The sequence below is a fragment of the Mus caroli genome, unplaced genomic scaffold, assembly GCF_978045245.1.
Source record: "Mus caroli unplaced genomic scaffold, Mus_caroli_1 scaffold_13, whole genome shotgun sequence".
NCBI lineage: Eukaryota > Metazoa > Chordata > Mammalia > Rodentia > Muridae > Mus > Mus caroli.
The window spans coordinates 73,011,118-73,033,770 of record NW_028227268.1 but is presented as its reverse complement, the minus strand read 5'-3'; the positions used below and the strand labels follow the sequence as shown (position 1 = coordinate 73,033,770).

The 22,653-nt window shown below is 40.1% G+C and overlaps 1 protein-coding gene across 5 annotated transcripts in view; it reads left to right on the top strand.

Moving 5' to 3' along the window:
- The window catches only part of Rnf130 (ring finger protein 130), a 96,794-nt gene that overhangs the window by 17,455 nt on the left and 56,686 nt on the right, over positions 1–22,653 (top strand). For 3 of the 5 annotated variants that reach the window (XM_029483903.2, XM_029483904.2, XM_029483902.2), the window contains exons 2-3: positions 9,815–10,009; positions 17,884–17,937. In XM_029483903.2, the coding sequence (XP_029339763.1) occupies positions 9,815–10,009; positions 17,884–17,937 (249 nt within the window). The remainder of the gene's footprint in view (positions 1–9,814; positions 10,010–17,883; positions 17,938–22,653) is intronic. The other 2 variants (XM_021176682.3, XM_021176681.3) reach the window with 1 other exon arrangement.

Genomic DNA, 22,653 nt, shown 5'->3' with positions numbered 1-22,653 from the left:
GCAGTGCTGTCCCATACAGCTAGCACCGTAAGTGTGCAGAAGATATTATGTTGCCTCCTTTAAAATCCTGAATACAAAGGAAGTAACTTTTGACATATTTCTTTAGGACATGGCCAAAAAAGTAAAAATTGCCATTTAGGAAAATAAATGTATGTACTTTTTAAAACATTATATTCAAAAGTAAAAAGTGAGTAGAATAATATTCAAGAGACTACATAGTTTGAATATTTTCTTAAAAATAAAGCTAGAGGATAATTGAAAGGAGCTTTGAATTTTTAATTAGTTTTATTTAACATTTAAACTGATACATATTCAAGAATGGGAATAACAGAAATGTTCTTAGATATGAAAATGCAACTTTACTATAACATTTTCCTTAGAAGAATTTCTAGGGATGGAGACTACTGATGGAAGGTGAGATGTGAGGAGGGTGTATATCCATCCATTCACCCACCCATCCATCCATCCATCTACTTCCTGGGTGCAGGGGTGCTGAAATACTGGTTTTACATTGTTACCAGCATTTCTGTGTGAGTGTTTTTGGATGATGTTAACACCTGAACTCCCAAATTAGTAAAACTGATAGTTCTTCTGCAGGCTTGTAAAGAACAGAAAAGTCTACCTTCTCCCTATGTATGCTAGTTTTGTGTCAACTTGACCCAGCTGGAGTCATCACAGAGAAAGGAGCTTCAGTTGGGGAAATGCCTCCACGAGATACAACTGTAAGGCATTTTCTCAATTAGTGGTCAAGGGGGGAGGTCCCCTTGTGAGTGGTGCCATCTCTGGGCTGGTAGTCTTGGTTCTATGAGAGAGCAGGCTGAGCAAGCCAGGGGAAGGAAGCCAGTAAAGAACATCCCTCCATGGCCTCTGCATCAGCTCCTGCTTTCTGGCCTGCTTGAGTTCCAGTCCTGACTTCCTTGGTGATGAACAGCAGTATGGAAGTGTAAGCTGAATAAACCCTTTCCTCCCCAACTTGCTTCTTGGTCATGATGTTTGTGTAGGAATAGAAACCCTGACTAAGTCACTCTGGTAAGAGCGTTCTTCTTACCTGCCTTCTGCATGCTTGCCTCCTTATCTGCTTTTGGCTTCAACCTACTTCAGTCTGAATCTCTGGGTCAGTGAGATATAGAAAAAACCCTTCCCTCAAATATATCACGTAGGTTCCTTCCTTCTGTGTTGCTTACTCGGTGTTCATCTCTTCTCTCACCCTCTACCCCTTGACTAGATGTCACATTAAAGCTCATGGTGCCTGGAAGTAGATGGCTCAATTAAATAGGATGTCTAGGGGTTCGTGGTTTAGCTCAGAATAGAGTACTTTCCCAGCATATCTAGGGGTCTGTGTTCAATATGATTTCTGGTGTTTTGTTCATTTAAATAAGATGCTGGAAGACAGCTCCAAGTGTTAACTAGTCCACTAGTTACTAGTACATTAATGTACTAGTGAGGGAATAGACTGTGATGAATTAGTTTTCTGAGGAGATCCTAAGCAGCGAGAGAAATATAAGACAATTAGAATCAGGAAAGCTTTGGCTGATCCAAAAGGAACTCACCTCTTAATAAGGGATTCCCAGCATTCTGATAACCCCTCTCAGGGAGGCTGCGTCTGCACATTCCCAGGCTTTTGTTCCATCTTTTCTGTAAAACTACAACTCTGCTGCAGGAAGAGAGAAGCTAAGAACTCTCCTCTCTCTAGTTGTCATCACAAGGATAAATAAGCCTTTTTCCCTTGCCTCCCATATTCTTTTAGAAGTGGCCTCCTGGTAGCTGAAAGGCTATGTGTGGTCCTATGGTCTTGCCTAGGAAGTGAGGGAAAGGAGCCTGCAAGTGAATAAATTAAAAACCAGAATGATTTGACATAGATGGACCTACAAAGACGTCTTCCAGGCCTCCTTTCCTGGAGCTGGGTAGAAATACTCAAGAAGTACTGTTAGCTCATCAAAATCAAGACTAGAGCTTTCTTGGAATGAGAAGAAACAAACCCCTTTCCCTGTATAAACATTTCCCATGGTCCTCTCCTGTATAAACATTTCCCATGGTCCTCTCCTGTATAAACATTTCCCATGGTCCTCTCCTGATTCTTGGCTTGCTGTTGACTTGATCTGCTGTGCATGATGGGTACTCAGATTCATCAAAATGAAAGAATGGGAAGCACATTTTAAAAATATGGCTGCTTTGTATATCATTATTCTGCTAAGAAAAAGCATAAAGTATGACAAACCCTAGACTATGTCTAGGGGGCAGGTAGAAGAAGAAGAAATAAAGACAGCAATACTCAGGACCCTATGAAGAGCTGCAGTTTGGAGCAGGTCATAGCTAGGATGCGATTGCTTATAGCAGTGGTTTTCAACCTTCCTAAACTGTGACCCTTTATTTAATACAGTTTCTCATGTCATGGTAAACCATAACATTATTTTCATTGCTACTTTATAACTGTAATTTTGCTACTATTATGAATTGTAATGTAAATATCTGATATGAAGGGTGGTCTTGGGTGACCCCTGTGAAAGGATCATTAAACACACACCCACAGCCATGCCCAAAGGGGTCATGACCCACAGGTTGAGAACTACTTGCTTAGAGGTCAATTTGGAAGAGAGTGTCTTAAGATGAGTGGAAGTCAGTGGTTTCACTGGAGTGGCTGGAGGCAGCAAAGTTAAAAGTGAAATGTTGATGGGACAAATGGACATCAGCATGGTGGTAGGTACAGACCACTCCTGAAATAGCAGCGGTAAAGAGTGGTTTTAAGGTCCTAGTGTTACTTCTTTGAAATCGACAGGACCAGCAGGTTTAAGCAGAGGGCAGGCAAAAGCAGGAATAATCATTGATAGAAAGTTCCTGTGTAATGGCTAGAGTGGCTCTTTGTTACTCTATTATAATACTAAACTGAACCAGAAAAAAGGGATTAGAGGAATAAAACACACTTAAGTACCATACAGGACATTTTGTCAACAGTGGGTGTGTGTACTCAGGTGGTCCCATAAGATTGTATCACTTAGTGATGTCATCACCTTATTAACTTGTCTGAGCATACCCTATAATATCCATACTGCAAGGATTATCTCCTAACCACACAGTTCTCAGCACAGGTCCCTGTCATTAAGCAATGCATGATCATATGTACAAGGTTAAGAGAGAACAGAAATGAACAGAAAAGAGAAAAGGAAATACAAAGGAAATATAAAATATTTTCAGCAACACTTAATACCCAGTAAAAGTAAGAAGAGCAGCGGTTCTGCTCCCATCCTCCTTGTTACAAAGGTTGAGAACCACTGGCTCTGTGAAAGTATAGAAACATAGCACAGGTCCTGTCTGTACAAGTGGACAAAAGAATGAAAGCTACACATAACTTTAGTGGCTGGCCACTAAAAGTAAGATTTTTGAAATTAGGAACAAAAATAGAGGATATTGGTTTTTCTTCATAAGACTTTTTTTTCTGTTTTTAAGTCATAAAGGCTAGAACTTTTCAATCACCTAAGACCACCCTTCATATCAGATATTTACATTACAATTCATAATAGTAGCAAAATTACAGTTAGAAAGTAGCAATGAAATCAATACAAGGAAAGAGAAAAGTTAGAAAGAGGAAATTTGCAGACTAGAGATTATAATCTTTCAGACTAGAAAAGGGAAACCAATGAGAACACTTCTGCCAATGGAAGCCTTCAACCCTGGTGCGTTTAATCTTCCCTGTTTATAGGATTCAACTCATAAAACATGAACCATCAAAGACCACTGACACAGAGACTAGGGCGATAGCTCCCCAGGTGGAATGCGTGCTGCACAAACATGAGGACCACTGTTGGGATCCCTGCTGCCCAGGGAAAGCTGGGTGGCATGGCAGGAGCGGGATCCTGTCTCGGCATGGAAGATGGAAATCGATCGAAGGAGATGCTGGCCATCAGCCCCAGGCCTTCACATGTACACATTTGTGTCTACCTAATCCCATGTGAATACAGTTGCTGTCATACAACACATATGCCAAAAAAGATATTTAACACAAACGTTTTAGTGTCTTTTTTTTTTTTTTTTTTTTTTTTTTTTGGTTTTTCGAGACAGGGTTTCTCTTTTAGCTCTGGCTGTCCTGGAACTCACTTTGTAGACCAGGCTGGCCTCGAACTCAGAAATCCGCCTGCCTCTGCCTCCCAAGTGCTGGGATTAAAGGCGTGCGCCACCACGCCCGGCTTCTTTTTTTTTTTTAATTTCACTTGATCACTCTTTTTTTTTATCAAGTATGTTTTTTACTTTTATTTTTTAACTAAGAAATGAAGCTAGGGCTTCAACCTTGGCCAGGAGATGACAAAACTACAGGAGACAAAGCTACATCCCTAGCCCCTCCTTACATCAGATCAGTCAAGTGTTTTCCATGTGCCAGACATATTGGAGGAGATGCTGGATCTCACCTTCTAAAAGAAAAGAGCCAAAAATAAACAGCCGGTTACTGATACAGTACAATGAATGCCAAAAGGGATGCAGTTCTAGGGTACCATGGCAACTTTAAAGTCTACCCAAATCAGTCTCTGGAAGAAGGAAAGCATGCTGGAGAAGACATTTTAAGCAGAATTCAAAAGCTCAGAAAGTGGTTGGCCAAGGGTGCGGTGTGATTAGCATTTTAGGAAGAGGAAATAAGACATACAGGCTGAAAGTAAGAGGCCATGTGAGCCTAGAGCAGCCTATAACCTGTTTTAACCGTACCAGCAGAAAAGCACTTGGCTGGGTTCTTGCTTCTGTACCACCCTCACCCCAAGAGCAAATTGAAGGTTCTTGTGGCTTGGGAGGGAACCATTAACCCACACAGAACAGGGTAACTGCTCCATGTGTGAGAAATTTAACTTTTATTAGGTAAAATCCTGTTACATTAATCATGTGCCAAGTTTCAGACTAGTAGAATGTGAGAATGGATTTTTATCCATTAGTTTAGATGAGTAACCTTAAAATTTTGCATTGCTTATTTAATGCTTTATTTATCTTATGTTTGTGACTGTGTTGACTAGTGTGTGACATGGTATACATGTGGGATTCGGGACAGCTGTGGAAACCAATCCTCTACTTGAACTGTGTATATCCTGGGGATCGAGCTGAGGTCATCAGGCTTGACAGCAAGTGCCTTTACCAGCTGAGCCAGCTCACTGCTCTACAGCCTGTAAAATATTTATATCTCTAGGGCAGAAGTACTGGTCAGTGGTAAAACACTTGATCTGACATGCCCAGGTTGGATCTCCAGCACCACAAATAATACGAATAAAGTAAAATCCTTAAATATCTACATTTTTCTTCATACTGGAATATTTTCCTTCTCCCATTCCAAATAAAATCTTTCCAGAACTCTGTCACCTTAAATTTGTACTCCACTTTCTGGTAGATCTAAGGTTCACTGTGTTGTTTTACTACTAGGAATCAGTCCTAAGGCCTCATGCATACTAGCAAGGATTCTTCAGCTGAAGCCCCAGCCCCAGCTCCAGCCCCAGCCCCAGCCCCAGCCCCAGCCCCAGCCCCAGCCCCAGCCCCAGCCCCAGCCCCAGCCCCAGCCCCAGCCCCAGCCTGTATTTTGGATATTTCCATGCCCATCCTTTCTGCTTGGACAACTTTTCAAGGGTTCTGTTTACCTTTCACTGACCCTGTACCATATGTTCTTTTCCTTTCCTGCCTTTCTAAACACTCTGCTTCCTAGTGTTTTCTCATTGTGCGGATACTGTGTCAATCATACACCTCAGTGAGCTTAGAGGTCCCATAAATTCTTTCTTTTTTATTTATTATTAATATTATTTTAGTTTTCAAATTTTATCTATGCAGGAGTTCTTCCTGCATGTATGTCTGTGCACCACATACATGCCTTGTACACAAGCATTATAGAAGAGAAGTTCAGAACCCTTGGAACTAGAGTTCCAAGGCTGTGAGCCAATATCTGTGTGCTAGGAATTGAACCTTAGTCCTCTGCACAACAGTCAAGTGCTCTTAACCACTGAGCCATTTCTCCTGCCAAGGACTATAAATTTTAAGAATAGTGGTTATCACATTTTTTCTTTGATATTTGTTTTGCTTCTGAGGACATAAGTTATAAAATGTACTTGTTAAGCTGGGAAGATGGCTTAATTGGTAAAGTACTCGCCTTGCAAACAAGAGGACCTGAGTTGGATCCCCAGAATCCACTTTAAAAATGCCAGGCATAATAGGATGTATTTGTAATCCCAGAACTGGAGGTGAAGTCAGGAAGATCCTTGGAACTTACTGACCAGCCAGTCTAGCCTAATCGGTGAGCCCGTCTCAAAGAAGATGAAAAAAACTGTTCCTGAGTGTTCACACCTGAGGGTGTCCTCTGGCCTCCATATGCACATGCACACACTTCGCACATGCACATGGACATGCACACACATGCATTAAAAGGTTTATCAAGGTGAGGATCCCATACTTGTTTGGTGCTTATCAAGAAGGAAATGAAAGCCTCCTTATTGTTTCTGCATTCAACAGGAAAATGTATGCAGGAAACAAGATTTAAGACCATTGGGTTTTCCTTACTATTTTTATAGTGCTGAGGCTTTATAGCAGGTCTTCAACACATGCTAGGCAAACACTTTACTGCTGTGCTATCCCCAGGCCTTAAGTTCTTATATAGTGTAATATTTTGTAATGTCTGTAATTTCAGATTTTCATTATGATTTGTTTGCTCAGTTCTGCAACTAATGAATGCAAAGAAATTAGGCAGTTCTCTCTTAAGAAATTTGAAGAACATGAAAGTAAAGTGGCTCTGAATTTGAACAAAATTGCTAATGACATATTTTAATAGTTCATAATTATATAGATAATCCATGCTTCAATATGTTTTCACAAAATAAATTGTTTAAATACAAACAAATGGCATTAAATCTGCAGTAGAACCTCTTATTCACAATGGGCAGCTCTTCAGAGCTATTAATACCATTTCATTGTTCATTTATTTTTATAATTAGAAGGAATAATGAGGTAGGATACATACACTACAGTATTAAGTGGTTGTGAAACCTCATTTTCTTCTCCTGAATAATAAATACTGCTTCCTGAAACAGGAGCCCACATGTCTCATTCTTGTAGTTATACATTGCATTCTTACTGATGTAAATGCTTTTGGAACCATTTGCATTTGGGTGAATTCTATGGAGTAGGAGTAAACATATACAGTCTATTGTTAGAGTTCATTTGGATCCAGCAGTTGTTCTAGAATCTGTTCTTAGTGGGTGGGGACTCCTGTAGAATTTCACAGTTGTCTTCAGTAGGTTTGCTGGATTTTGTTGGGCATAGCTTTGCTGTTCTTTGTAGCCTGAGAACACTAGGGATGTTCTCTCACCACCAGCAAATAAGTTCAGTTTTGTAAAAACTAAAAATCCGAGATTAAGAAACCTATCAGAGCTGCTCAGCTGGTAAGTAGTTGGTTTAGACTTTGTACCCCTGGTATTGCTGATGCAGTAATCACAGTTTCCTCTTGACTGTGTTGTAAAACTGTGTGAAGCCACAGAGAGAAAGGACATCACAGAAAATTTAAGTTTTATATGGAACAAATGTGCAGATCCTTTTGGATACTCTCTTGCTGTTGTTTTGTTTGTTTTGTTTTGATTGTTTGTTTTTGAGACAGGGTTTCTCTCTCTGCCTCCCGAGTGCTGGTATTAAAGGTGTGTGCCACCGCCTCTTGGCATCCTTTGGGCATTCCTTAATCTGCATTTTCTGCCAATTCATTTTGAAAAATATCAAATGAAACACTTAAAACCCTGTTTGGTTTCTCTCCCTCTCCCTCTCCCTCCCCCTCTCCCTCTCCCTCTCCCTCTCCCTCTCCCTTTCTCCCTCTCTCTCTTTGGTTACTCCATTTAATATAGTGTTGAATAATTTTCTAAGATTTACATTAGTTATTAACACACCTTTTCAGTGCTTGTATTTTAGAACAGCGTAATTGCATAATTATCTGTGTAGCAGGTACTGCTGGAAGGTAGACAGCCTGCCCTGGATTTTAAAGCTTCATAATGTAATGGCTGTCTCTGTCACTAGTTGAGGAACATTGTGTGGCAGGCCTTTTTCAATTTAAGTTTTCTCTGATACTGGGACTAGAACCCAGGACCTTACATGTGTTATTCAAATGAGTTACATCCCTGGCAATTTACATGTACTGTGTTATCCTCCCTTTCCACACACTCGCACATACCACTTTATTCCATTAAAGAAGGTGTAGTGTGTTAAGCAGCAGAAATTGTAGGCAGTACCTATCATAACGCATTGTAGAAACATGTACCTCCTACTTTCTATATATCTAAAGTCCTTTCATAGAAAATGTTTTTATTGTGACCCTCCTCCTTTCTCACCTCTCTTTCCCTCCCTCCTTTCCTTCCTCCTTCCCTCCCCTCTCCCCCCCCCCCATAAGAAAAAATTGAGGAACAAAATTTAAATGGGAGTGGTAGGTGTGACTTTTCATACTAGTGACATCTTTATTTTTTAGTAGACAAATACTATAACCATCTGGTTTCTTTTGCTTGGCAACATGCTTACAGAAAAACATTTTCCTACTACTATTCTCTCTATATTATGGTTTTACTTTATTACTAGCACTCAATACTGAGTCATGATTGGTTTACCTGTGAAGTTACCGTTTGGTGTCAGTGTGCTTGCTGTGTGTGTGGTCCCTTCCTTTTTTCTCCATAGCACACACAGGACAGACAGACATGATGGGTGACAGGAGGGGGAGGGCTGCCTGCCCTCTGCTCTCCACCCCCTGCTCCATGTTCCTACTTGCTTCCCTGCCTTTGGTGGCTTTTCATAGATCACCTTTCTCCTTATAGATCACCCTTTTCTCTCATTTTGACTTGTTCTAAATGGACAGGAGAAGCGAGGGCTCCTTTGTAGTTTTGCAGAAAGTACCAAATGTGTGATCAAAGATCAAGGAACTTAGTTTGACCAACGCAAATGTGTTTATATTTGGAACAAAGTCTCTCCAAAAATCTAGAACTGTGGTTATGTAGTTTGTAGGACCAGGGGATAGTCTTGGTGTTTACCTGTAACCTATGTTATATTTCTTAATGTAGATTTGTGGAGTTATTTTTCCAGTAAATGTAAATTAGAATGGTGTTTATTATTCACATTGTTTTCACTATTAAATATAGGCCCAGGGGCTGGTGAGATGGCTCAGTGGGTAAGAGCACCTGACTGCTCTTCCAAAGGTCCAGAGTTCAAATCCCAGCAACCACATGGTGGCTAACAACCATCCGTAACGAGATCTGGCGCCCTCTTCTGGAGTGTCTGAAGACAGCTACAGTGTACTTACATATAAATATAGGCCCAAATTTTAATTTTGTGATTTCCTTTGGCATCTGTTAGGAAGTTTGTTTGCCATGTTTGTGGTTCAGTGTGATTACTTGGTTGGTAGTTGAATTACTTTGGCCTCTTCACTTACTCCAAGCAAAATTATCTGTTTCATCCTGGTGGTAGCGGCGGCAGCCATGTGCTTAAAGTTGGAAGTGCAGATGAATAAACTAGAAGGCAGGGCAAACTGTCACCTCCGTGTCTGTGTTTGTCTTGTCTTCTCCTTGTATCTATCCTGGTTGTTACTTCCTTTTTTATTTTATCAATCTGTAAAGTAAAAAAATAAATCCCCATTGTTTTATTTGCAGTACAAGTGAAATCCTTGTGGAGTCTCTTCTTTCTCCAACCATTAATCGGATGCATTGTGTCGCCCTTTGTGGAAATCCATACAGCCCTGCTGCAGTGAGCTGCAGATATGCGTCGTATTCAGGGAACAGAAGGACACTTCAATAAAGATTTATTGACTTATCTTTAATGTGCTTTTCTTTCTGTTGTCTAGTTGCTGATCATCTGGGCTGTGATCCTCAAACACGGTTCTTTGTCCCTCCTAATATCAAACAGTGGATTGCCTTGCTACAAAGAGGAAATTGCACCTTTAAAGAGAAAATATCACGGGCTGCTTTTCACAATGCGGTTGCTGTAGTCATCTACAATAATAAATCCAAAGAGGAGCCGGTCACCATGACTCATCCAGGTACACAGGAAAAGGGGCTTTAGATTTCTCTTTCTTTCTTTGTTTTTTTTTTTTTTTTTTTTTTGTTTTTCGAGACAGGGTTTCTCTGTGTAGCCCTGGCTGTCCTGGAACTCACTTTGTAGACCAGGCTGGCCTCGAACTCAGAAATCCGCCTGCCTCTGCCTCCCGAGTCTTTCTTTCTTGAAATTACTACTTTGAGCATTCTTCTACCTTTGGTGAAGTCATAATCTCCGATGTAATTCTGTGATCGCGCTAACTTTGGTATTGTCACTTGTGAAGATCCATGTCTTTTTTTCCTGTGGTTTTTCTTTAATAGTGACCAAAGCAGTCTGTAAAGCTTCCTCCTGGCTGCTCAGGATGGAGTTCACAGTAGTTTTGCTCTTCTGCTTTTTGTATGATGACTTTAGTTATCATGTACTTGATACGGGGTTCTTTTCCCAGACTGCTTTGGGTTCTCAAGGATTACCTCTCCAGGAAGGATTCTTTCTATGACATTAGCATAAATGTTGAAGCTGCCTCAGTGATGAATACATACAGCAGTGAGATACCATTTCTTAATTTCTTGTGAGAAGCATTTAGGATAATTGTTTGTATAACAATAGTTGCAATTTATTGAGCATTTACATTATGTATGTATGTATGTATGTATGGATGGATGGATGGATGGATGGATGGATGCATGTATGAGCCCACCACTTTGCTGTAGGTTCTTAGGAACATTCGGTATTCTTGCAGAAGACCTAAATTTGTTTATAAGCACCTGTGTCAGGTGACTCACAACTACCTGTAACTCTTAACTCCAAGAGATCCCGTGTACACACACACACACACACACACACACACACACACACACGCACACACGCACGCACACACACATAGTTAGGGAAGTCCTTGTTTTACAGAACGGAAGACTGAAACTGCTAAGAGCCTGCCTTAGTTTCCTGAGCCTGGCTCTGAGGTACTGGGTTTAGTTAGTTTTACATCCCTGAAGATTTTATAGTATAATGTCTTTCTTAAGAGCTTGCCTTTTTTTTTTTTTGTTTAAGAGAAACACCCTTGTTTTTGTTTTGTTTTGGTTTTTTACACTTATTTATTTCTATGTGTGTGTGGAGATTAGAGAACAGCTAGAGGGAGCAGATTCTCACCTTCCACATGATGGGTGTTCAACAGGTAGATTCCAAGAGCTAGGTGGCCAGCCAGCCTAGCTGAAACAACAAACTTCTGGTTCAGTGAGACTGAAGGCAGGAAGGTGGAAAGCAGTAGAGAAAGATTCCTGACCTCCTGCACCCATGTGCCTGCATAATCGCAGGCATGCGCGCTCGCGCGCGCACACACACACACACACATACACACATAGGTGAAGAGCTGGAGGTTTGTCAGGTGGTGCAGATTTCTAATCTGCATTACTCACAACATCCATTTATTCTTTATCATCGATTGTAGTAACAGCAGAAATAAAAAGGTTCAGATAATAGTTTGGTGGATTCCAAAAGAATTACAATTTTTCTAAAGCACACAAAATGGAGGTATACATAAGGGCAGAGGTAGCGAGATGCACTACACTGTGTCTAGAAATATGTCAGTCCCACTGTGAGAAACCTCATAAATCAGTATGGAGGTAAGCCTAATAGTACAATGGATAAAGGATTTAGTGACTGGACATTTTATTAGTCATTAGAAAAAATGCAGTCTAAACAATAAGATAGTTTCACACCCACTGGGGTAAATGTGCCTGTTGTTGGGAGTGTAGCACAGGTTTGGAAACAGTTTCTCTCAAGTTAAGTGCAGATTTAACATATGAGCAAGCTGTCTTCTCCCTTTACAAGAGAGCCATTACAAGAGAAGCAGGAAAAATAAAAGTGAACAAGAGGGGAAATGTCCACAGAGATGTACATTTAAATGTCTTAGTAGAGTATTTCCAATAACCAAACTTGAAACAACCTGAATACCTAACAACTCATGAGTAGAAAAAAAACCAGTATATGTCCATAGAGTAAAATTTAGTTTATCAACTAAATAGGATTAACCGGGCTGCAGAAAGATTGCTGTGAGTTAAGGATCAGACTAGGCTATATATTGAGTTTCAGACCAACCTGGGCTACAAAGTGAGACCTTGTCTAAAAACCCTACAGATACATGGATAAACCTCAGAAGCCAGACATAAAAGCAACTATTGCCTAGTTCCAATTTATATAAAATATCTAAGAAATCAGATTTAGAGACATGGAAAGCAGGATTAATAAACATGAAGGAGACAATTAATTGAGTGTGGGAGAGCTTTCTGGGCATGATAGAAATTTTTTCAAGTTGGATTGTGGTGATCGTTGTACATCTCTATAAACTTACTGAATTGTGCACTTACAAAAGGCAAATCTGGGCTGGAGAGATGGCTCAGTGGCTGACTGAATTTACCATCTGTGCCTGTAGATCCAGAGGACAGCCAGCCCCTAGCCTCTTTTTAAGATTTATTTATTATGTGAGTTTACTGTTTCTGTCTTGAGACATACCAGAAGAGGGCACTGGATCCCATTATAGATGGCTGTGAGCCACCATGTGGTTGCTGGGAATTGAATTCAGGACCTCTGGTAGAGCAGTCAGTGCTCTGAACCACTGAACCATGTCTCCAGCCCAGCTCCCTAGCTTCTGAATATATCTGTACTCATGTGAGCATACCCATATACAAGCACATACTTTTTTTTAACCTAAAAAGGAAGGAAGGAAGGAAGGAAGGAAGGAAGGAAGGAAGGAAGGAAGGAAGGAAGGAAGATAGAAAGATAGAAAGATAAGCTTGGTGTCATAGTGGCACATAACTTTAATCCCAGCACTCAGGAGGTAAAGGCAGGAGGATCTCCGAGTTCGAGGCCAGCCTGGTGTACAAAGTAAGTTCCAGGACAGCCAAGGCTTCCCAGATATACTGTATCTCAAAAAAACAAACAAGAAAAATAATATATAAAATTAGATTATGATAAATACTATAATAGTGTTTAATATATAATTAAAATTAAAATGTATTATATAAAAATAAATATATAAGTATATGTATACAATGTAAATTATTTGATTAAAATATTTTTAAATGCAGACTAAAGATAAACAACATAAAATAAACTTCAGCTAAGAACTTGTCATTTTATTCTACTGGGGAACATGAGACAAAGCAAAGCAAACTCAGTAAGAGAGAATGCAGTCACAGGGATGCTTAGCCTGCTTCCTTTTGCTTTAAAAGACGTAACTGGGGACAGTTGACAAAATAAGATTCTTTAACTGAAACAATTCTGTTTCTTCAATTACTCTTACTTTGATACACCATTGATTGTTCATGAGATAGTCTCTTATTACTTCTATTTCCATTTTAAATGTTCAGAGTAGAAATTAAGAGTCTGTAAGGATAGAACCAGTACTTAAGTGGGCAGGTGTAAAGAGAGAAGTGTGTTGCCTCCAGACTAGTGGGGATGCACCAGGTGCCTTTGAGGGTTAAACTGAAAGATCAGCCATAGATCCTGAATCTGCTTTTTGGTCAGATATAAGCCAAAAATTAAAACTATAAGACTATTAGTGTGATATTTAAACAAAAGTTATGTGATTATTTAGATAAAAGGCATTGGTAGTGTCTTAATAAAAAGCAGTAGACTAAATCTATCCATTGAAAAGATTTCTGCAGCATAATTTTACATTTTAAAAGATTTGACAATAATATGCCATTTTATTTTGGAATTATCTGTAAGGAGGCTCATCTCTGCATGCGGGGAGGCCTCTAGGTTCTTTCTCCAGAAGAGCTTTTGCCCTGCTTTCTTTGAACTCCTAGGCTGTTGCTCATTGTTTCCTGTTTTCGCAAACAGAATAAATTCTTTGTCCCAGCCTGTTCTTAGTAGGTATTATGCCATTTGTTATATATTCGCTGTCAGAAAAACAAGACAGTGCTCTTTGTCCAGCTTACAGATCTCCACTTTTATAGCTGTTGCAGCCTCTTCTGTTTTGTTCTAGTCTCAGAATCATATCCCAGAGTTTATCAAGTGCTGAGGGCTGAGAGTTTGTCATTGCTCAGTGGGTAAAGTGCTCATGTTACAAGCCTGATAACCTGAGCTCAGATCTCCAGAACCCACATAAAAGCAGGGCACCATGACTTAGGAGCTCATGGGCCAGATAGCCTGATGTAGGCAGCAGTGAACAGGAGAGGGCCTGTCTCTCTAGTGCTCTAACCTTCACATCTGCCCTGCCCTGAATGCCTGCACTCATGTACACTGACATATTCTCTCTCTCTCTCTCTCTCTCTCTCTCTCTCTCTCTCTCTCTCTCTCTCTCATACACACACACACACACACACACACTTCTAAAAGTTTGTTATAGACTTAAAATTTGTCACATTGGTTGTAGAAACAAAATTAGGTTTCTATCAAATGATGGAACATCTTTAAAGTTGTGGGAAATTTTGACATGGAGTTTGAATATTAGAGTTTGAATCTTATTACAAGGCTTGTGAGTTTAGACAAGTAACTCTTTATATCTATCTTTGTAAAACACCTGAAAATTGTCTGCCTGCTTTATCTACCCATTAGAGTGAATGTGAAATTTATTGATGTAATGGGTTTTTAAAAGTTATACAACTTTTGTGCCTCCGATGACAGCATCTCTTACAAAATTATGAAACTAAGGTATGTATTTCTTTAAGTTTGAGGTTGGTACTTATTTTATTCCTAAGCATCTCTTTCCTTGTTTTTCTGACGCGATTTTCTATACAGCTAATTATTTTTTAACTGTATTCATGATATGAAGTTGTACACTATATATTGAGCATTCTGTGAAATACACTGTAGGATTCTGAGTATTTTCCTGAAGCACATGTCCACCATTGGAGAGACACATATGTGTGACATTTCATGATGAGGGGACCTTTAGACATAAAGGCTTCTGACCATGAAATGTAAGGGATTACCAGAAGACTTGACTGAGAAGGCTTCATTGTGCCGGGCTCTAAATAGTTAAGATGATTTAAGATGTTACCAGAGAAAGAGATACTCTCGTTAGAGGAACTACGTCAGTACAAACAGTGACTGTTGTGGAGGGAGTCTGAGAATAAATGGGAGAAAACTAGGATGAACCAGCTAAAAGAAGCCTTGTTAATTAGATCTTTTTTGTGTGCTTTTATCAGACCTGTACACATAAACTTGGCACACATGGCACATCTTTTTACAGACTTCAGTCATGTATAGAAAATAAACATTGAATTATGATTTCAAGAAGACTTTAAGTTGAAGGGATCTGAGGGGTTCCCTTGATAAAATAACTTTTGTGTAGAAGCCCAAATGTTTGAGGAAAACTACCCTAGGCAGTAAGTGCCTCCTAAGCAAAGGATCTGTATGGAAAGGAGCAAAGCAAAAGTGGCTGTAAGTCTGGGCTAAAGATGGGTATGGATAGGAACAGAGGTTGAAGAAACCAGAGTGGCTGGCCATGGAGGGATGGGCGAGGTAATTACAGGCAGAGTATGCCAAAAGCAACAACTATTATTCAGTAACAGTGCGTGGGGATTTTGAAAAAAGGGAGGTAGTGTTCTCTAAGTCAGTGAGGTTGATACCATTTATTGTATACTGCGTTGTCCCAGTTGGTATGAGGTGTTCTCCATAGGTGTAAAGCCTCCCTTCAGCAAGGGAGCTGAGCAGCCCACATAGAGTACCTGGCTTCTACCCTAACATCTAATACTTGAGTACTTGGAAAATCCTAAAAGAAGTATTAGGTAGGCCTTGCGTGGCAAAAACAAGACCCACAAAACACAGTTCCCCAAGGTAAATGAAATGCTATGAGGAAGAGTATTAAGAGAGCCCAGGGAAAAGATCTGACTGATACCAGTTGAAATTTGGTTATAAAAAGGTTATGTATTTCAGTCTCGTGACCTAGACCAGAAGCCTATTAACCTCTGAGTAATGGTGAAGTAGAACAAATGTATGTACAGGTCATCTGAAGCCCTCTGGCTCCCATTCTTTCAAGGAGGCATTTCTTGATGATGAGTCTTCAGACTGTGGTCTTCCTCTAGCGATTTCTTGCTCTTCATCTTCCAGACGAGGCAGTCTGCTCTAGCCCTTGCCAGATGCCATTCTCACGCTGTAGGGCAGCAGCACTTCTTGTTCAAGGACCTTGTGTCAGAATTATTTGTGGTGCAACTTATAAAATCATAAAGATATTAATGCCAGGACTCCTTCTTCCCCCTAGACCTGTAAGTCAGATTCTTAAGGGATGGACACTGAGATCCATGTGGAGCCCACTCTTGTTTTTATGTCATCTGTCTTCAGCCCTTCACTTCAACATTAGATCGATCTTTCTCGTTGCCACACATTTGAAGATAAATTAACATGAACTGATGGCCAAGAACAGAGAAACAGATGCCTTTCCTTGGCAAGTTTACAGTTCAGGCCTTGCCATCTTCAGAGACTGTCTTTGTTCCTGACAGCACTGTCCCTCTTCTGTCATGCTGCCCCATTCTTAATCGACTGGCAGTATGGAAAGGATCCTGAGTCTCTGAGATTTTTTTCTTTCCTTCCTCTTCTCTATATCACTCGGCAGTGTGCTTTGAACAGAGTAACCATGTAGCTTTGATTCCATTGACCTGTTTAGTTTTGATATTTGACTTTTCTACTCATATTGCTTAAAACAGATCTTAAAATTCCACATTTTAAGTGAAGCACTGTTTTTCTTGCCTTGGCCATGTTTCTAGAGCTTGCTGATGGTCTTCTCCTTGGGAATGCCCTTCACCTGGTGGTTGAGGGACATCTTCCCAATGCAGGGAAGGTGTGTCACTGTGATATCAGTAACAGGAAAGACTGTTCAATATGTGGTTTTACTTGTTAACTCCAGTTAGCAGGATGAGCTCTGTGTTGTGTGGCCTGTGGATGTATGTGGTGGTATAAGGGAGGTACGGGCTTGGGTAGTAGAAATAAAACACATTTGTCTGAAAACTAAGACTTAGGGTTTATTTTTATGTAGACTTTACTGCCCCTCTTTAGTGGTCTGAATGAAATCTTATCAGATCATTGTTTAATTGGAATCTCTATATAGGTCTTTATGTCGTTAGGAATGTGTGGACATTCCTAACCAAATAGTGGTTTTTCTAATCCCCCTGTGAGTAGCAGTTTTACATCTCTAGAACAGAAGCAGTTGGCTAGCTCTTCTCCTTTTTCTATCAAGTTCTTGGGGAATAATACTTATTAACAGTAGAAAACATACTTTATAAAAATACAGAAAACTTACTTTGAATATAGAAACATACAAAAATTAGTTTAAAACAGCCACAAATATACTGCAAAAATACCATTACAGAGTAGTAATTTGGGCCACTTACCATGAACGGGAACGAAGAATATAGTCATGCTGCTATATTAGCACTTAAGGAGTTTGATTTTTTTTTTATTTGTCTGTTTGTTTTTTAACTTCTCCCTGAATATGGGTTTAATTACCTCAGAAAATATTGAGCCTGTAGTTTTAACTGCACTGCTATGATAGGCAAAGTTTAAATTGAATGTTCACATTTGTCTATATTTTTAATATTGCTCCTATATTTTCTATGAAGTACACATATATTTCTTAAAACATTAAAAAAATGCTATGTGTAGTGGCACACACTTTTAATCTCAGCACTGAAGAGGCAGAGGCAGGTAGATGACTGAATTCAAAGCTAGCCTGGTCTGCATAGTGAATTCCAGGACATCAGAGCTACATAGAATCTCTGTCTCTGCTCCCCAGACCCAAAAATACAATTAAAAAAATGTAAACCTGAAACACTGAAACAAATAGGTTTTTTGTCCCTAAGATCTGTTTTTATTTGTATGCCTGTGTCTGTGTCTGTAAATGTATGTCACATCTGTACTGATGCTGGTGGAGGCCAGAAGAGAGCCAGATTCCCTGCTGCTGGAGTTCCAGGTGCTTGAGAACCACACAGAGTAAGTGCTCTAAGAGTTGGAAGAGAGCAGCCTTTATCTGCTAAGCCATTTTTCCCCTAAAGCAATAGTTTAAATAACGACTTCATAAAATAAATGTAGTAAATCCATTTTAACACTTCCCAATGGGTTCTTAACTTTTCCTTAATTTACATATGTTAAGTAGATGGAGAATCCCTAATAAGTTTCTGGGTATTTGAGTACAACCTGGTCTATTTCCCTTCTTGTTTGAGTCCATCACTTGATGTACTTTTTTTGTCTGTCCTGTGCTTTATCTTTTTTCCCACTGACCACAGAAGAGGAAGAAGGTAAAACTGTATTAGGAATCCACGTAGGTTTGGAATGCTGGTTTAGAAATAGATTTCATGGGGTTGAAGAGATGGCTCAGGAGGTGAAGTAGCTGCTGTTAGAAGTAGCAGGGCCTGAGTTCAGACCCACAGCACTTGTAGAGAAGCCAGGCACTGTGGTCTATGCACTAAGGCTGTGGAGACAGGCAGATCTCTGGAGCTTATTGGCTCGTCAGCCTAACAAAGTCGGTGAGCCCCAGAGTTAGCCAGAGGCCCTGTGAGATAGCTCAGCAGGTAAAGTGCTCGCCGTAAAAGGCACTCCTGACATAACCTAAATTCAACTCTATATGTGTTCAGTGACATATGGATGTCCCCAAACGTTAACAAATTAGATGATTTTTTAAAAAGTAGAGAGTGGTAGAGAAAGACAACCATACATATATATATATGCATGCACACCCCTACATTTACACACAAAATAGAAATCCATTTTATAGGTCACAGGTTAGAAGACTAACAGATGTATAGTGTTCTGATGCCTGGTGTGAAAGCTAGCCTGTAGGCCACTCTCCTCCACCTACTTAAAAGTATTTTATAGGACAGTTATAACAAAGCATAAATGTAAGAGTTTTACTGACAAGGACACAACACTAGGAAGATAGAATCTTGAAACACAAATAATAAATAAGAAGGTATTAAGATGACATGCAAATTGGATTTTTTAAAATCAGTAACAAAGGTTTGTAAAGGTATCTGGTTTAAGGAAAAGTTCAAGTGGAAAAATCCTTGGACTCTTAATTTTGGGAGATCATTATTATTGGCTAATTTGTGCCAGATTACTAGGAAAACACCTAGCTGTGCCCTTGTGAGCATAATCTAGTGTGAGGAAGTAGTAACCTTACGATACTCTTGACATTAAAGATAGTATCTTCATTTTTAGCATTTTCTTTTAGCAAGACACTCAAAATACAGCTGTCCAGAAAAGAACAAGATGGAAAAACTGTAAACTGTTTTTCTTAATGAGCATACTTGAAATTTGAATGTCAGAATGAACATTGATAGTAACTATTTTAACCTATGACTCCATACTCATAAAAGGCAAAAGAAAATGGAAATTTCATGATAAGTGGAGTATTTGCCTGGTCTCAAAGTGCTTCCTCACAGAATATTTACTGATGACACAGGGGAAAAGAGTAGCTTCGTGGTTCAGATGCCTGGGGGACGTCACTTGCACCGATGATCAAAGCAAACAGCAGTAATGGATGGATCAGGCCTGCACCATCTGGCAGTGGGAAGCACAGTACGGCTTATGTGTTGGTCCTGCCAGAGGAGCGGGACCTGGGCCTCGATGCGAGGAAATGAAGTCTTCTATAGAGCAGCAGAGCTTCGAGCTCTCAAGGTCATCACCAGCAAGGAAAGATGGAGGGACTGTTTGAAACTGACAGACTCTTTTTTTTTTTTTTTTGGTTTTTTGAGACAAGGTTTCTCTGTACAGCCCTGGCTGTCCTGGAACTCACTTTGTAGACCAGGCTGGCCTCGAACTCAGAAATCCGCCTGCCTCTGCCTCCCGAGTTCTGGGATCTTCTGCCACCACGCTCGGCTGACAGACTCTTAAAAAACCTGATGGCTAAGCATTTTAGACAACTGTGGTCTACATGACTACAAAGAACCTTTCTGGGGAAACTGGGGAGATATGAAAAGGATTCTGTTGCTGCATATGTATCAAAAGATGGCCTAGTCAGCCATCACTGGAAAGAGAGGCCCATTGGACACGCAAACTTTATATGCCCCAGTACAGGGGAACACCAGGGCCAAAAAATGGGAATGGGTGGGTAGGGAAGTGGGGGGGAAGGTATGGGGGACTTTTGGGATAGCACTGGAAATGTAATTGAGGAAAACACGTAATAAAAAAATTTTAATAAAAAAAAGAAAAGTAATGACAAAAAAAAGAAAGAAAGGATTCTGAAGTGACATGATATAATTTATCCATTCAGAATCATGCTTAATTTGAAGGGGTTGTTTCCCTCTCCTCCATCTCTCGTGTGTGTGTGTGTGTGTATATGTGTGTGTGTATGTGTGTGTGAGAGAGACAGACAGACAGACAGACAGACAGAGATTGAGATTAATTATAGGAAAATTATATATGTATGTGTATATATATATGTATATATGTATGTATGTATGTATGTATGTATGTATGTATGTATGTGTATGGAACAATGAGGTGAGGCATCAGGCCACCAACTCACCCTCAAAGATTTTAGGTTCTAAATAAATAGGTACAACTTTTCTGAAAGTTTGTTTTTTTAAATTAGTGAATTGGAAAATATATATGAAAACTACATTGAGAGTCCATCTCACCGGCCCCCACCCCCCGCCCCGAAACTGAATAAACAGGTGCTGGTGAGTTTCCTGTGGTAGGTAGAATGACAAGGAACCTTTATGGTACACCAGTGGAGATGCAGATATGTCCAGCCACTATGGAAATCAGCAGAGCAGTTCCTCAAAAACTAAAACTAGAAGTAGCATATGATCCAGTTGTACCACTCCTGTGAGTGTATCTGAGGGGATCTAAGTCAGCATGCTACTTCACAGCGGTCACAGTGGCCCACTGCACAGTCAGTGCAGACATCCACTGGCAGCTGAGTGGGTGGAAAGTGTGCTGTATACCCACATTAGAGCTTTTTTGGGAGTTTTGTCATCTTGCTTTGTTTTGAGACAGGGTCTCACTTATGTAGCCCTGCCAGTCTGGAACTCAGAGGGAATGATTTGAGAGTTCTAGGAATAGTTCCTATGGGGAGAAAATGTCAGAAAAAGGACTCCAGGGAAGATGTTTTTGAATAGTTGAAAGACTATCATGTGGAAAAGGAGTTTTCATTGATTTTGGAATGCATAGCCTGAAATTGGAGTGTTCCTTATAGTTAGTGCCACTTCGTGATTTATATGTCCATAAATCATGTTATACAATGTTGCACCTTAACAGCTAATGGTATTTGTACAATCAGTAGATGAGATAATTTTCTTGGTGCTGCTTTTCCTAAGTACAGAGCCCAGAGTCATGGATGACATTTAGCCATGGGTGGGCATTTGGAAGTCCTTAGTTGGGTAAAGAAGACTTCCTTTATACTAACGACTTCTGACTAAAGCTGGTTACTTTGAAAGGACTGGTATAATCTCTAGGGTACTTACAATCTGTTGGAGTTGGGTAACCACTCCAAACTTTCAGCCAGAAACTGAGATTTATAGAGCTCTTTATTCCTAGCGTGTCTTTTTTTTTTTTTTTTTTTAATGACAAAGAAAGGTCTAGAACAAGATTTCCAGGTGAGCTCCCAACCAAGAGGTAGTGTGAGAAAGGGGAAAGTTGCACCTAAGTACGCACCTTCTAGGATTACTATTGCTGTGATGAACACCATGGCCGTAAAACAACCGGGGGAAGAAAAGCCTGACTTGCTTTCCATTTCCATATCACTGCTCACCATTGAAGAAAGTTGGGCCAAGAACTCCACCATGGCAGAAACGTGGAGACAGGAGCTGATTGATGCAGAGGCCATAGAAGAGTGTTGCTCACTGGCTTGCACTCTTGGCTTGCTCAGCCTGCTTTCTTATAGAACCCAGGACCATCAGCCTAGGGGTGGACCCATCCACAATGGCCTGGGCCCTCTCACATCAGTCTTTAAGAAAATACCTTACAGGCTTGCTGGCAGACCAATCTTCTGGAAACATTTTCTCAATTGAGATTCCCTCCTCTCAGATGACTACAGCTTGTGTCAAGTTGACATAAAACTATCCAGCACTGTATATTGTCCCTTAGCTTCACTTGTGTGAGATTGAAGTATAACAGAACATGGATTTAGAAGACCCTTGCTCTTTTTGAAGATAACCTAGTCCAGTACTCTAATGACCATCAATGACTAAGGCCTCACTTGATAGCAGCCGCAGTTGGCTCCCCTATGGTCTCACGGTGAGCAGGAGAGTCCAGTCTTCAGTTGGTGCCGGGAGATTTCTGTGGATTGGGTGGATGTTTTATATATATATATATGTATGTATGTATGTATGTATGTATGTATGTAAATGCTGACATTGCTGATTCCACTGCAGCTGCTTTCCTGTCAGTTTACTTTGATCCCATCGATGTTCCCCAGGGTTTTCTGCTTTCTGATCACTGTCTCTGCCTATTGTCCCCTCTCCTTTCATTTTGCTTTTCTTAGACACATTTTCCATCTTTTCCTAGTTTTCCTTCTAACTCCACTATTTTATTTTTCTTCAGCCATTACCAGTCACTTGTAAGCCTTCTTAAAAACAGTATACATGTGTTTTATCTTCATGTATGTACACACACATGTGTTCTTGGTGCCTTCAGAGTCCAGGAAAAGGTGATAGGTCCCCTGAAACTAGAAATTGGCTGTTCTGAGCCACTATATGAGTGCTGGGA